Below are 17,309 nucleotides of genomic sequence, written 5' to 3'. Positions count from 1 at the left end.
GACTGGAGTATGAGTGGGGAGGTCTCCATCCTCACTCGTCGCCCACGTGGCAAACATGGAGGACATGGACCCCAGCCTCGCCGGCGAAGTTGCAGGCAGAAACTAGCGCCGGGTCCTCCTTCCTCAACCGTTGCCCAAGTGGCAGACATGAAGACTCCATCCTCGCCGGCGAAGTTGCAGAAAGAAACTATCGCCCCGCTTCACTCACATTCGGTAGAGAAACTGATCGGTTAGCAGCAGTTCGCATTTGGAGTACTTGACAGGCAAGATAAATTTAAGAAGGGAGAACCTACAAATTGCATCCAAATTTGCCAACATTGAGAAAGTATTTAAATTCACACACACTTCAGATCCTTATCACATCACCCAACAGAGGCAAGGTCCAAACCACCGTGACCTCGCCGTCGGCGAGGCCTACCGTAGCCATGGGCTCCGATGCCGACCCTCTCGCCATCCTCAGCAAGCTGCAGTTTCTCGGCTTCTGCGCCGATCTTAACATCCCCGACGCCGAATCCGCCGACCCTTCCGAGGTTTTCGACGCCGTCCTCGCCGCTTTCCTGCGCGAGGTCTACCCCGGAGAGCGCGAGGCGCGTCCGATCCCGGCGACCCTCGGCGATGGGCGCCGCGTAGACCTCCTCCGCCTCTTCGCCGCCGTCCGCGCCGGCGGCGGCTACGCCTCCGCGGCGTCCTCCACCGGCGCTTGGGCCGCCGCCACCAAATCGGCCGGCCTCGACGCCGCCCCCGCGGCGCCCGTCAAGCTGCTCTACGCCAAGTACCTCGGCGCCCTAGACCGCTGGATCCAGAGGCTCCTGGAAGCGCAACCACCGTCAGGAAGGACGAATCAAGAGCTGTCCTTTGATGCCAATGGGAGGGAGGACTGCAATGGCAGGGATCAGCGGCATGTCGTGCAGAAGAGGAAGAGAGAGGACATGGTTGGGATGCTTGGTTGGGTGAGGGGGCTTGCGGAGAATGTCCAGGAGGACGGCACCGTCGCTGCCGGATTCACATATGGATACTTCTCAATGGTGTTGGCGGTGCGGGAGGCGGTGTCCAGGAAGAGGGCTCGCCGCCCAAGCATAACGAATGGCACGCTTTTGCAGGTGACTCCGATACCTTTGATGAACTCCCTGCCCCAAATGTTTGACATCTTGATATTGGATCAATGTGTTTTGACATTAGAACTGAATTGGCCACTGGATTGTTCATCCCAAAGCACTGAAGTATACAAATGTTCAAGTATAATATATAATTGATTGATTGGTAAATGGAATCGCTTCTTAAAACAGATGTTAGTGAGACAATTTAGTATTGTAGCCAGAACAGTATTTCAGTTAGCCAGTTAGGATCTGAAATTCTTAATAGAATAGGATGGTAAAACTGCTAATCTCGGCATCCAGGCATTGTAATCACAACCTGTCAGCCGACAAGAAGAAGGGACAAATGAATAGAGGTGGAGGTGGGACTTATTGAGTTCTGTATTGGTTGTGTGAAAACTAAAAATGAAGGACAAGGAGGGACATGCGAAATGTATACACGGCCAACAGATCTGACTAATTCTGCCTTTAAGATATTGTGGTATAATCATATCATGACCCAATAGATAGCATAACTAATTCAGTAGTCTCTGGGTTTATCTTTGCTAGGGATTATTAGATCAGATGATCGTGAAGTAACCATTATTATTACTTCTACCAGAAACGAGCCAGAACTTGATTGCTCTCATGTACGGATTATTAATGGAACAAAAATGTTCATAATCGCAAATTTGTAACATAACCGAGTGATCGAACTTTATATGAGAATAATGATCGGAAAGTTAAATATAAAGTGCTCATGTTAGCTGTTACATCTTTTACGTGTTCAAATTGTAAGCAAGGATACCAATTATGGTTTCTTTCCAGCAATGTAATTGTAGTACCCAATACGTGCTTGTTGACTTGCTTTCTGACTCTTGGCATTTTCTTAGTCTTACGTTACAAAATACAAAAAAGTCCGCTTCTCAACCCTTAACTATTGAAGAAATTCACTTTTCTAACCCGAACTCTGAAACCGGTTGGTTTTAACCTTGAACCCTTAAATAATTTTACTTTAACCCTTGGCTCTATGCCAAGCGGTTTTTAGCCAAGTCAGACGCCATGTGGCAGAAAAGTGGCCTCACTTATCAACGGCAGCACCTTGCCATCTCGGCAACCTAAGTAAAAAATAAATACAATAAAACAATTAGTCTATGTGGTTGAAAAGTGGACTTTTTTTCTACAAAATATGTAGTCTTATTAATGCCTCAGACCCTTTCAGTATGTCAGGCATGCTGTAAGGTCTAAACACCCTTGTAAATATATTTGTTCAGCATAAACCTTGCAAAATGCACCTTTGCAAGACCTTTTCTTTCTAATTTTGATAGGACTGGTTGGGTGCAGGCAAAGGATTATTTACTTTTTATGAAATTACTCCACTCTTCATTTTTTTGATGCAGTTTTTGGTAGCGATTTCTTTGTAGACTTGACGCGCATTCTCTTACATCCTTGCTAATGTTTCTATTTTATTGCCATTTATGGGTTTTAGATCTGCCTTCATCATTTAACTTTCTGATTTTGATCCATTTTTCTGTTAATATTCGCTTAACCTTGTCACGTCCCTGAGAATTGGAATGGAGCGGTAGGAGTTGAAGGTGGGAGGCTTTGGCCCTGGATATCTCCTGCCGGGAGAGATATAGAGGGGAGGGGATGTAGATAATTCTTGCCTTATTTCCTTCAAGATGATAACTCTCTTTAAATAGAGCTAAGAATTCTTATATTTCTTCTTGCTTTTCTTCCTTCAATTCAAACGATGGTTGGTGTTGCCCCGCATGACAAACTTCTCTCTCTGATCGTTCACAGAACTATTCTTTTTCTGCTGGCGCAGGAAATGGGTTGCAAGTGCTGCATGAGTACCAATGGTGCCAGAATTGATGCCCAATGCAGTAAAAAGCTGATTCGACATCATGGTTTGGATACTAATGAATTAACAACTGTTGTAGAAAATATTAATGGAACCTCAATGGTCATGGAACAGGAGAGAAATCCGAACGGACAAAAGAGGAATAAAGTACCAGTGGGCTCCAATTATCAAGCACAGGTTCCACAGTGGACCGGTGTTCTGCCTGAAAATTACGATGATCCGGAAACCTTGAAATGGTTGGGCACAGAAGTCTGGCCTATTGAAGGCGAGAACAGAAAAGCGCCATCTTTCTGTGACCCAATTGGCAGAGGTAGAGATGATTTTTGCAGCTGCAACCTTCCGAGATCGGTAGAATGTGTTAGGTTTCATATTGCAGAAAGGCGATTTAAGCTGAGACGTGAACTTGGTTCTGCTTTCTATGCATGTGGATTTGATCGTATGGGTGAGGAGGTTGCTCTTTCTTGGACAGATGAAGAGGAGGCAAAATTCAGAGATGTAATGCAAATCAACGCATCATCTTCGGGAAGGAATTTATGGAACCGTCTCCTCTCGTCCTTTCGCTTAAAGCGAAACAAAGAACTTGTGAGCTATTATTTTAATTGTTTTTTACTTAGGCGTAGGTGTTACCAGAATAGGATTACACCAAAGAAGATAGATAGTGATGACGAGGAGGAGACAGAATTTAGACTTTTGGGCAACCGTCTTGGACAAAGTGCAACCAAGTATCATAGTACGAAACATACCGTGTGCATTCAAAGTACACACTGCATGGATCTTGACCAGTAGTTGCTGATCACATTTTAGGAGGCTGATTGAAGTTTCGCAATTCAATCAATGAACTGATAAATGTTTCCAGTCGTTGATTTGGTTATGCTCATGACATTGCGCCTGTGTTGCTGTGGACCGAGCTTTAGAACAGGTTTCTTACTGTTTTTGAGCCTGATCAGCGATCAAAGTGTTGAACTGGTCTATGAGCACTCACATATGCTTATATCGAGAAAATGAAAAATGCACTGGTATAACAGCATTTTCATCACTGCTTCCTGAAAGTTGTCATCAGGTGTACCTGCTTTTTTTTTTCTTTGTGGATTTTCCCTTTCGGTTATAATTCTCTAGAGTGACAGAATAAAAAGAGCATGTGTATATTTATAGGTGAGTCTTCTGAAACTAGTGCTGCAATGTTCTTTGTAGAATCAACGTGTATATTATTTTAATTTCTTTGTGAGTTTGTTGGTTCGCCATGCTGGCAAGATTTTCTTTTCCTTTAGTCTTTGTTTGGCCTGTTTTGTGTAGTGTAAGTTTGTTGCTTAATTCTGTTCTCTGAAATTCTCATACAAATTCTCGTGTGGGTAATATTTTTTCTGGCTAGCTGTAAAATTAGTTATTTCTGGTCAATCAATCGACCAACAAGGGAGAAATAGACCATATAGGATTCTTAGAATTTGGCCAGGTATAGCGATGTATAATTTTACTGATTCTTATCAACTGAGGGTATTCCTGGGGAATTCTGTTTGTTCTTCAAATTTTGTGCACTTTTCACATGCGAAGGGATCATGCATGGCAATTGATGGATGTTTTTTGTAGGGAAATTTGTGTAGAGGCTCCGCAGAAAATATATTGAAACTAAACGAAATGTACAAATTTACGGAGTTTTACAAGAAAGCTCACGATGGGCAGGAGAACAGCATCCTAAGCCTAACACTTTGCACTTGAACATCTTGCTTAAAGAAGCTAAACCATCTCCTGACTGAAGTCGACCTCATGGAGCAAATGGAGCAAATCTCCATGGAGCAAGTCGACCTCATGGAGCAAATCTCCATGGAGCAAGTCGACCTCATGGAGCAACCAGGCAAAGACCTTTAATTTAGGAACACATTTACTTTTCCAAACCCAGCTTAGCACTCCCCAGGATAATTGGCAGACTGGAGGAACACAATTGAGAGGAATACATAAGACACCCCCCAGGATAATTCTAAACTTCCTGGACATCAGCTGAACGACGGGTAGCTTTGGTAATTGATTTTATGTCTTGAAATTCCCTGAATGCGAGATCCCAGAGAAGGAGATTAAAAAGATCCAACAGGTTTCCAGAGTTGATCACAGCATGAACACACATACTTATCTTTGGCATAAGAGATGCAACAAGGGAATAGCTGAGCAAGAATGTCGCCATTCTTCCAATTATCTTTAATCTGACAAGTAGAGAAGTTCTTGAACTTAACCACCAGTTTCATGATCTCTAATTAAACGAGCTTTTCACGGTCATCTGATCCTATTCTAGAGTCATACTTAATTACTTAGTAGCTTATCGTGATAACGTTTAATTTCAATAATAACATTTTCTTAGATTCAGTGTTTCCTGTTGATTTACGCATGAACAAGACCGGTAACATGTACAAGCATGCAGTGAAACCATGGGTACAAGGTATTTAACATGAATCTGTATTGGTAATTTGGCTACCCCAAGCAAAGAACCCTCATTTTCTTTTTCCCAGAAAGCAAAGCATTCGTCCAATCCGATCCTGCCCTTGCTTTATTCAAAGGGAAGGAAAAAGAGAAAGAAACGAAAGAATCAGACAGTTTCATCTTTGTTCTTTAATTAGCTCCAGCCTCCAGCAAAGAACCAACGTATGCTTTGGCCAAAAGCAAGCCAGAGCCATTACCTCCAGTTGGACAGTTGCTCGATCCTCAGTATCCATAATCCATACCTCCTTCATATCAACTGACATAAACATCTTTCTTCTGGCACAAAGAAGGAATTCATACCAACAGATATACTGTCTCATATCATCAGCACACACGATAGAAGATCTGCCTCCAGCTTAAGGTATACTACTTGTAATACCGTATGATTATCAATTCTTATGCTATATAGAAACCTCATGTTAATTTCTTGCAGTTTATTAAGTTCCCAAGATAACAGGCTTGTATATTAATTATTATGCATTGTCGACTGACAATGTTTGTTCATGCACCAAATAACTAATTCCTAAACTCTTCTGGTAACCAGGTGATTGCAAAATAATTCATTTGGAGGTGCAGATCGTTCGATGGGTTAGATATATCTGGATCTTTGTTCTCTTTGCCGGGACTTCATCGAAATTTCAGTCGTCATGCCTCAAGTGGTATTTATCTACCTAGCTAATGCATGCAATTCTCACAATCTAGGCTACTACTATTCTTGTTGTTGTGTGTATATATAGACATGACATAATCTAATACAGTAGAAGTGCGCAGATACACATATGTAAAGGCAGGTGTAACACAAAACTACAAAAACATGAGATTTTAACTGATACCCACAAGTTCGAGACTAATGAGTAACTAAAACCCTGGAAATCGCCAACTTAAACAAATGTTCTCTTGCTGGGCCTTCATCGAAATTTCAGTTGTCATGCCTCAAGTGGTATTTATCTACCTAGCTAATGCATGCAATTCTCACAATCTAGGCTAGTACTATTCTTGTGGTTGTGTGTATATAGACATGACATAATCTAAGAATGTAAAGTGCACCGAGACACATATGTAATGGCGGGTGTAACACAAAACTACAAATACATGAGATTTTAACTGATACCCGCGAGTCTGAGACTAATGAGTAACTAAAACCCTGGAAATCGCCGACTTATACAGATTAGTGATTCTGACCCACCGGTCATTCTCACGAGCCTCATCTTCTTTTCATCCATTGAGTCAAAATGCATAATTTTAGATGCGTTTCAAGTAAATAATACAAGTTTGAAAGATGTTTCGGTCAATTTTGCATATTTCACATAGGCTTAGTGGTGTCCCAAATACTTATCATGCTGATTCACAAAGCTAATTTGTTCCACAAATCCGTGAGTAACTTTGAATTCACTTTAACTCATAACACACAATATCAGTTCAAGTTGAAAGTACATTAGGTCAAACACCTTACATGCATAAACATAGACAAGACAATCTGTGTCTGACAAGGTTGCCGGACCATCTAATACAAGATCTAAGAAATCCTGAACAAGAGAAAAAAAAAATCCCGACTCATGGATCTAAAGTTCATCACCCCATTTTAAAGTCCGGATCGATCCACAAGTAGTAAGTTTTCTTGCTTCCGGGGTTGGTATTTCACCGAACACATTGCAAGCACCTCAGATTCCACATCACAACTTCTAGACATGCGTCCTGTCGAGTACAGGAATTCATTGCTAGAATTACCTCAACTAACTCCCATCTCAACTAATGCAGAGTAATGCCAACGACATCAGAGAAGCGGTTCAACGGATAATCCCTTATCTAGAGGACACAAACAATACCGCATACAAGGCCATCTATTTTGATGGATGGAAGGGGCTGGCTGCTTCAGCGGTGCTTAGGGCTATAGCTGAACACCCTCCGCCATCTTTGCTGAAGAAATTCGACAAGATCGTCCACGTCGATTGCTCGAGGTGGAAAAGCTGAAGAGCACTCCAGAGGACAATAGTGCAAGAACTCAAGCTTCCTCAGTGGGTCATGACTATGCTTGATAAGCAAGATGGGAAGATGATTTTAGTGGGGTGGATGAAAGCTCCAGAGCTGAGATTGTAGTAATCAAGAGGGAGATCCATCGAGCCCTACAAGAACACATGTGCTTAGTTGTCTTCCATAATGGCAGCAACAACATGGTTGACCTGAGTAATTGTGGCATTCCTTCACCGCAAGTGTTTGATGTTAAAACATTGTGGTCTTTCAGAGGGAGGCTACGGCTCAACTCAAAAATTGCACAAGAGGTGGATACTTCACATCTTCATCTATATAGTCATTTTAAGTATACTTCCTGCTGGGAGAGTTTGCTACTGGAAGAGGCTAGGGAAATTGCTTGTTAGCTTGGGGTCACCACGGGAACAGTTAGAGAGTGTTGCCTGTATTTGTTGTCATTAAATTATCACGGGGCCAATATCATAGACTACAACTGGGCTACCCATGCTTCTAGCTATTGGGTCTGCGATGGGATTATACAAGGAGGTCAGACTAACGAAGCATGGGAGATTGCAGCTGCTCTGCATCGGCACATACATATAGAAGATTACTCAGCTAATGCACTACCCTCTTTTGGTGATAGACTGAAGACTCCTCCCAAACGATGGATGTTTGTCAGGGACAACTCTATGGTGACTATGCATCCAGAGTCAACGTCATTTTTCCTTGTGGCAGCCAGAACACAATCTGATTCTCCATTACCACCATTATGTCATGACATGTTTCATCAATCAGACAAACTTCGAGTGCTCAAATTATGCCACTGCACCTTCAGTTTTTCTTCACCTCCTTTCCATTGTTGCCGCAACATAAGATTCCTCGGATTAGATGGCTGCAAGGATCGGCAAGAAGAAGATGGTGAGAAGCAGGATACCAGCTATGGTATTTTTTCAGAGCCTATGGGTACTAGACATACGCAAAACAGATTGGGAATTGGTTTCATCACCAGAGATAACTGATCAGATGTCTGCAAACATTAGGGAGGTGCATATAAACAAGGGAAGGATTTGGCGCCGCAGTATGGAATGGCGTCAACTGCAGAATGTTCGAAAGCTCCGAGTAATTGAGCCTACATCCCCTTGGGTGACAGAAGAAATGGATGAATTCAGAGATATGGTTAAGCTGGAGCTCCTTGACCTTTCTGGGAATAGTGCAATGCAAGTGTTACCAAGTTTATCAGGGGCAACTAGTCTCAAGACTCTGGTTCTAGATGGCTGTGTTAGTTTGAAGCATTTTGTCCCTGAGGAACTACCTCCATCACTTGAATCATTCAGCTTAGATGCCCGTGCAGGAGTGGATCATAATAAGAAAACCAAAATCACAAGTATCTCTTTGGCTGGTTGTGCAAGATTGGTGAGCTTCAGATTGTGTGGTTCACTTCCAAATCTTGAGAAGCTGGATCTATCAGGTACATTGGTAAAAACACTTGTTCTCAAGGATGAGGGGCTGGAGGTCCCAAGTCTCCAACAAATAGTTCTCTTGGGTTGTTTGCAGCTCCGTGCCATTCTTTGGCCAGAAGAGGGTTTGCCAAAGCTGACAGTGTTACACATTGATCCTACGGTCCGTCATGTTGAAACAAAACTTGATCAAGCATATGTTACTATAATGGACATACGGTTTTTTCAGAGCTTGGTATTACAAAGTAATGTTGCATTCTGCTGGAAGAGTGCTAGGTTCCATTTAAATCTATGTGTCCCTTGTACCAGCAAAGTTGAGCAACAAAGTTGTAAGAAGGAGAAGACTGACCCTTGTAGTAGTGGGGAAATAGTTGGTCTGCTTCCACCGAAGTCATCAATCCCCAAGACTTACACTGCTGTTGGTGTTGACCACATGACAATTGATCATGACTACAACAACACAATGCAGTTTCAGTCGTCGGACTTCCATGTGGAAATTGGTGAGGGAATTAGCAACATCAGCATGGAGAGTTTACAAGGAATCAAGCCTATCATCTTCACGATGAACAAGGCTGAGTCGCTGCATGTGCACGACAATTCTTGCATCACCACCGTTATCCCTGAAAACATGATGGTCATAGAGGATAATGAACTCCAATGGCAAGATCTAAAGCGATGTCATGTGGTGAGATGCCCCAAAATGCACACAGTCTTCACGACTAATTATGATATTTATTGCTTTCATGAACTAGAGACCTTTTGGGCGGCTGATCTCTTGATGGCCCACTGCATTTGGAACAAAGGCAGGATTGTTGATAACAAGGACACTACATCCTTTGCTCAACTGCGGACGGTACATCTCTACTCCTGCCCGAGGCTCAGATTTGTACTCCCCCTTGGTGGTTCTACACCTTGAGCAGCTTGGAGATCATCCACATCGTCAACTGTGGTGATCTCGGCGAGGTGTTCCCTGTGGAGCCAGAATTTCTGAAAAAAATTATAGCTAAAGAAGGTGGTGTACTGGAGTTCCCAAAGCTGAAGCACATCTACCTTCAGGAGCTCTATAAGCTGCAGCACATATGTGAGGCCAAGATGTTTGCTCCCAAGCTCGAGACCGTCTGGCTCAGGGGATGCTGGGGTCTCAAGCGCCTACCAGCCATTGGCCGGGACACTCGTCCTCCTGTCGTTGACTGCGAGAAGGACTGGTGGGAGAAACTGGAGTGGGACGTGGGACGGGCTGGAGGTTGGCCATCACCATTCCCTTTTCGAGCCGCACCACTCGTCACATTACAAGGAACCCCTGCCTAGAGTCTCGGTGCTCCGGTAAACTGACCTTACCGTTCAGGTACACCCACATGGTCTCTTCTTTGTTTCTATTAGAGATATGATATGGTTGGGATTAGATAAGATAGAATCGGTTTAAAGAAATTACTTGTCTTGTACTTCAAGTCTATCTCTCCCATTGTACCTCTATATATATCCCATATGAGGATCAGATCAATACAACATAGAATATTGTGGAATACCAATTTAGGATTCCAATCTCGTATTTCCACACAGTATCCTTTTCTTTCTTTCATGATACATGCTTGCATGGTAGCGATGGGTTGGAGAGGAGACTCTGCTATATATGTCAAAATGTCCGAAGAATTGCAAATAGAATATAGATACATATATGCAGAGCAACACTTAAGTTATTCCCTCCCTTACCTTACCACATTCCTTGATCTATGTATAGTTAATACTCTGTATCGTCATTCCCTGTGTTGTGTAGGTCTGGCTGTGGCAACACGTACGACGGCAACGTGTTCCTGCTCTCGACTGCTGCTGCTGCCGCAACGATCGAAGCTAGCCAGTGTTTGCTTGCCATTGCCAAGTTTGTTTGTGGTTGTGTGTGTTTTTGAAGAATAAATTGGTGCCCGCTAGCTTGATGCCGCACCAGCTTAATTCATCATTTGTGTGACTGTATGTGTGCCTTTTGTTTTTCTTGTACGATTTGCGTGTGGTGTGAGAGTGTTGCTTGCCAAGCCAAAGAAACTGGAGACATCGGTCCAGAGTTTGCACATGTGTTTGTGTTTGATTCAGTAGCATTCATGTGCGTATGATGCCTCAAACATGGATTGGTGCGGATTGCCTGAATAATGGTCTAGTGAGAATTTATTTGGTTCCATAATCTTCTCTGTGTTTATTCATTTGTCTTAAGAACGGCGTATTTGGTTCCACAATCTTCTCATTGTTTTTCTTTGTCTTTGTATGGCCTGTTCTGTTCGGTGCCCTTTGGTGACATATTGAACTTTTTTTTCTGAAAAGGAGGGAATACCCCCGGCCTCTGCATCAATCGATGCACACAGCCATAGTATTATTAAGTCAAGTATCGTAACAACATCCACAAGTACATCTCAAGAGTGCTCAAAAGAAAAACATAAAGGCTGAAAAGATCATCCATTATCCAGCCTACGCTCGGCGCGCCACCCAAACTGACTGTAGAAAGCCCGTGCTACCGTCTCCATACGGCTGCACCCAAAATCCATAAAATCCTTGGCCCCCGTCGAAAGCAGCGAGGATCAAGTACGAAGCCAGTACGCCGCCCGACATATCACCTGCAAAAAATTGGAAACTTTCTTTCTGTTAAAAACAAGGTCATTCTGACAATTTTAAATAGACCAACAAATCGCGCAAGACCCAACAAGAATGAGCGATTTGAGAGATTTCTCCATCCCATGGAGCCAACGACCAAACATATTCGAGATGCAAGTTGGTGGTGGTAGATTAAAAGTCACAAAGACAACTCTCCACACCAAGCGCGCCATAGGACAATCGAAAAAAATGTGATGAATAGTTTCGTCTTGATCACAAAAGATACACCTTTTGCAACCATGCCAATTTCTTTTAGCCAAGTTATCCTTAGTAAGTACAACCCCTCGGCAAAGGAGCCATGCAAATATTTTAATCTTGAGAGGCATCTTAAGTTTCCAAATAATTTTATGACGAAACTGACAATCAATATTAATCAAGAATTGATAAAAAGATTTCACGGAGTACGACCCCGAAGAAGACAACACCCAGGAAAAAGAATCTACTTGGTCAACAAACTGAACTGTAGCAAGCTTTGCACACAGCTCCTCACAGACAAATAATCTCGCCCCAACAATATTCCTCCTAAAGACAATATTTGGAGGCACGATCGTCATCACCTCTGTAACAGAAGCCTGGTGATTCAACGCAATCCTATGAAGAGAGGGAAACCGATCCTTGAGAGAAACGTGCCCCAACCACCTATCTTTCCAAAAGTTCACTGCCAAACCACAGTTGACAGTAAACGAAACATGAGGGGAAAAAAATAGTCTCACCCTCAACAAACCCTTCCAAAAAGCGGAGTCAGACGCTCTCGACTCGACCTGGGACAGAGATTTTGCATAAAGGTACTTATTACGAAGCAACTCTAACCAAAGTCCTTCCCCATCCAGAATTTTAAACAACCATTTGCTCAGCAGACAAATGTTTTTAATTTCTAAATTTTCAACACCCAGACCGCCTTGTTCACGCGGTCTGCAGATGATGTCCCATTTAGTTAGTCTGTATTTCCGCTTATGCTCGTCACATTGCCAAAAAAACCTCGATCTATAAAAATCAAGTCTCTTAGTTACACCCTTTGGAACCTCAAAAAAAGACAACATAAACATAGGAAGACTTGTGAGTACTGAATTAATCAGGACAAGCCTCCCACCACTCGAGAGGAGTTTCCCTTTCCAACTGCTGAGCTTCTTCTCAAAGAGATCCTCAACGCTTTTCCACTCCTTATTCAACAACTTTCTATAATGAATCGGTATTCCGAGATAACGAAATGGAAACGATCCAATCCCGCACCCAAACAGTTCATATATTGGGCCTCCGACTCCTTAGCACGTCCAAAACAGAACAATTCACTTTTGTGAAAGTTAATCTTCAAGCCAGACAATTGCTCGAAGACGCACAAAAGCATCTTAAGATATTTAGCCTGTTTCAAATGATGTTCTAAAAAAATGACCGTGTCATCGGCTTACTGAAGGATAGAAACCCCACCATCTACAAGGTGGGGAATCACCCCATTCAACCGACCATTCTCCTTAGCGCGCTCAATAAGAACAGCAAGCATATCAGCCACGATATTGAAAAGAACTGGGGATAAAGGATCCCCCTGGCGCAAACCTTTCCTAGTTTGGAAGAAATGGCCAATGTTGTCATTAAGCTTGACCCCAACACTGCCACCCCTAACAAACCCATCAATCCACTTGCACCATAATTCAGCAAAGCCCTTCATCCGTAGGGTTTGTTGAAGAAAAGACCAATTAACTTTACCGTACGCTTTTTCAAAGTCAATTTAAAAAATTACCCCATCCATTTTCTTTGAGTGCAACTCATGAACTGTCTCATGTAAGATAACCACACCCTCCAGAATGTGGCGTCTGACATAAAAATTGATTGAGTGGGTTTAACACTAGAGCTCGCTACGACATTGATACGATTAGTACACACCTTCGTAAAAATCTTGTAACAAACATTAAGCAAACAAATCGGTTTAAATTGCTGAATTTGCGACGCATCCTCCTTCTTCGGAAGCAAGGTGATGATCCCAAAATTAATTGTGTCATCTGAATTTTCATGCCATCAATTGTGTTCTCCAAAATGTTCATACCAGTTCTTTCACGTGGGCATTTTTTTTCTGGTTAGCTGTAAAATTCAAGTACCATTGATGATTGATCTAAGCAAATTAGTTCTCTCTCATCAATCAATCGATTGTCAAGGGAGCAGTATACCTTAGAGAGGATTCATACAAGTGGTTGGAATGGAATTAGTCGACCAGCCGAGGTGCATTATGTCTCAAGTTTGGCTGGGTTTTTTAGGCTATTATTTAGTTCCTTGGTGTAACCTGATTTACACTCTCACATTGTGAAGGGCTCGTGTATGCCAACAGCGAGATGTTGTCAAAGATTTCTGTAATTAAACAACCCATTAAACATTGTTCGGATGTTCTAGTTCTCTTCTTCTTTTTTCACAGTGATCTGATCCTAACGATTCGTCTGGCTGCTCCACTCGTTCAGAGATTGGTGTAACCCCATTTGTAAAAATTGTCCGATTGCAGAACAAAAACTTGACTCATTCAGAGAAGGAACACATTATTCAGGGGAGGAAGATGAGAATCTCATTCACAACTTTTCTGGTACATAGGAAATTCGTCATGGAAACATCAACACTTTTATGGTTCATGCTAATCATGATCTTTGCTACAATCTTGATCCCCACATTATAAATAGTTTTGGAATTGACTGTATTCCTGTGTCAGCAAGGTCTGAGCAGTAGCATGGTGGCTGACTGTAGGTACATAAAGAGCATGCACAATTAAACCTGACAGTCATTAGCACTACTTCAGCACCAATATATACAGACACCCCGCTCAGTGCTGAGTGTTTTATTATATTGTAAACAGCCAGTTGCTCCATCCTAAATAACCAATTAATTTTTAAAGCTGCAAACTGAAGCAACAAACAGACCCATCTCAGATATTTATGCATCGACCATCTAGCTGATCTCCAGTACAGGGCAATCAGTTTTCAAAATTGACACCATTCATCTCTAGTTCCGTAGGCAAACAAAACATGTTCAGACATAGGGGTCAGGTCACAGCAGTGGGTGGGATCCAGAAAACCGGAGCAGAGTGGACTCTAGGCCGTTTTCATAGAGTGGCAAATTGCAAGATTCACGTTCTAATCCGGCGCACAGAGTCAGGGAAATTCAGCCACGAGTGCCACTGACCCTTTTTTTTCTCCCAGAAAGCAAATCGTTCATTCCAATCTGATCCTGCCTTTGCTTTATTTAAAGGAAAGGGGAAAAAAGAAAGAAGGAAAGAAGCAGACAATTCCATCTCTGTTCTTTACTAAGCTCCAGCCTCAAGCAAAGAATCAATATATACTTTGGCAGAGGCAAGGCAGAGTCATGAGCAGAGCTCGGACAGTTCCTTCCCCTGTCCCGCATGACAAACTGCTGGCACAGGAAATGGGTTGCAAGTGCTACATGAGTACCAACGGTGCCAGAATTGATGCCCAATGCAGTAAAAAGCTGCTTCAACATCCTGGTTTTGATACTAACGAATTAATAGCTGTTGTAGAAAATATGAACGGAACCTCAACGGTCATGGAACAGGAGAGAAATATGAATGGACAAAAGAGGAATAAAGTACCAGCGGGCTCCAATTATCAAGCACTGGTTCCCAAGTGGACCGGTGTTCTGCCTCAAAATTACGATGATCTGGAAACCTTGAAATGGTTGGGCACAGAACTCTGGCCTATTGAAGGCGAGAACAGAAAAGCACCATCTTTCTGTGACCCAATTGGCAGAGGCAGAGATATTTTTGCAGCTGCAACCTTCTGAGATCAGTAGAATGTGTTAGGTTTCATATTGCAGAAGGCGATTTCAGCTGAGACGTGAACTTGGTTCTGCTTCCTATGCATGTGGATTTGATCGTATGGGTGAGGAGGTTGCTCTTTCTTGGACAGATGAAGAGGAGGCAAAATTCAGGGATGTAATGCAAATCAACGCATCATCTTCGGGAAGGAATTTACGGAACCGTCTCCTCTCATCCTTTCGGTTAAAGTGAAAGAAAGAACTTGTGAACTATTATTTTATTGTTTTCTACTTAGACGGAGATGTTACCAAAATAGGATTAGACCGAAGAAGATAGATAGTGACGACGAGGAGGAGACAGAATTTAGACTTTTGGGCAACAGTCTTGGACAAAGTGCAACCAAGTATCACAGTACCAAACACACCCTCTGCATTCAAAGTACACACTGCATGGATCTTGACCGGTAATTGCTGATCACATTTTAGGAGGGGCTTGAAGTTTGGTGATTCACTTTTTTCGTTAAGAGATCGAGCTTATAAAAGCTTCCATTCATTGATAATGACATTGGCTGGCAGCCGGACTTTATAACAGTTTTGTTGCTGATCTGTGAGAGCTCATATGGACTCATATGCAGAAAGTGTAAAATGTACTGTTTAATTGAATTTTCCTCAATGGTTCCTGGAAGTTATCATCATGTTTACCTGCTTTTTTCTCTTAGTTCTTTCTTCCCTTTATGAAACTTATAAATCATCTGGGCTGTCCAAAAAGAAAAAACCTGTACATTATCCTGCAATGTTCTTTGTAGACTGTACATGTTACATGCATAGAATGTTTATTTCTTGGTGACGTTTGTCGGTTCGCAAGATTTTCTTTTTGTTTGGTCTGTTTTGTTCGGTGTCGATTGGTGCTTAATTGTGTTCTGTGAAATGTTCATATGACTTCTTTTGTGTGGGCATTTTTATTTCTGGCTAGGTGTAAAATTCAAGTACCATTGACCTAGGTAAATTAGTTCTCCCACGTCGATCAATCGACTGACAAGGGAGAAGTAGACCATAGAGGATTCATAGAATTTGGCCAGGTATAGCCTGATGTATAATTTCACTGATTCTGATCAGTTGAAGGTATTCCTGGTACGGTGAATACTGTTTGTTCTTCAAATTTTGCTCGCTTTTCACATGTGAAGGGCTCTTGCCAGATGATTTTTAGGGAATTTTTTAGTAGAGGCTTCGCAGAATATATTTAAAACCAAACAAAATATGTACAAATTTACAGTGTTTTACAACAAAGGGACTGAAGGGGTTTCCCTATAAAAAATAAGGTCACTGCGGCTTCTTGCAAATATGCCACAGGGATCTATCTCCATGGAGCTGGACCTGTCTGCGTGTCATCAAATCTTTAGTACTGTTTAATATATCATTTTTTAGGCAATGGGGGGAGAGAGAATCTCCACCTAAATATATTACTTCGAGGAACGAAAGTTTACAATAGGGGAAGATAATCACACCACAAGCGGTGGCTATCTTTTTATCAAAACTTTTCAATCTAAAGTCCATGGAGGTGGTCGCACCACATACCGGCGAGTACCATATGAAAGCAGAACAGACGGGTTGGTAGAGAACCAAAAACATGGAAATAATCTCTGGCAAAACATGGGAGGAATCCTCAAGCACTGTCGGAGGGCATCACGAGCGCCGAGTAAAATCCGGATGCACCAACTTCACTTGCTTGCTCATTGATGAATAACCAGGCAAAGAACTTCAATTTAGGAACACATTTACTTTTCCAAACCCAACTCAGTTGGCAGACTGGAGGAACAAAATTGAGAGGAATACATAACTCTAAACTTCTGGGACATTAGCGTTGGGATGAACAAGACGGATAACATCTACAAGCATAACAGTGAAACCATGGTTACATGGTACTTAGTAACATGAAATTTTATTGGTAATTCGGTAATCCCAAGCAAAGAATCCCATTTTCTTCTTCCCAGAAACCAAACCGTTCATCCCAATCTGACAATTTGCCTTGCTTTTTTTTTTTGCGAGAAGGCCAAGGCCATATATTAACATCAACTAACTCTTACAGAACCATCTTTAAAA

At 42.3% G+C, this 17,309-nt stretch overlaps 1 protein-coding gene and 1 pseudogene across 1 annotated transcript; both read left to right on the top strand.

Annotated features, from left to right (window-relative positions):
• The first annotated feature begins 316 nt into the window (after window positions 1–316).
• Window positions 317–4,173, top strand: LOC100832413 (AT-rich interactive domain-containing protein 2). The gene is made up of 2 exons (XM_003580879.4): window positions 317–1,100; window positions 2,902–4,173. Exons 1-2 carry the CDS (start codon window positions 426–428, stop codon window positions 3,721–3,723), a joined length of 1,497 nt encoding a protein of 498 aa, XP_003580927.1. The 5' UTR covers window positions 317–425; the 3' UTR covers window positions 3,724–4,173.
• Window positions 4,174–5,230: 1,057 nt separating this feature from the next.
• On the top strand, window positions 5,231–10,155 carry LOC100821181 (annotated as a pseudogene).
• Window positions 10,156–17,309: the final 7,154 nt, after the last annotated feature.

The sequence above is a fragment of the Brachypodium distachyon genome, chromosome 5 (assembly GCF_000005505.3).
Source record: "Brachypodium distachyon strain Bd21 chromosome 5, Brachypodium_distachyon_v3.0, whole genome shotgun sequence".
Taxonomy (NCBI): domain Eukaryota; kingdom Viridiplantae; phylum Streptophyta; class Magnoliopsida; order Poales; family Poaceae; genus Brachypodium; species Brachypodium distachyon.
The sequence above is the reverse complement of the archived record's forward strand: the minus strand, read 5'-3'. Positions and strand labels throughout refer to the sequence as shown.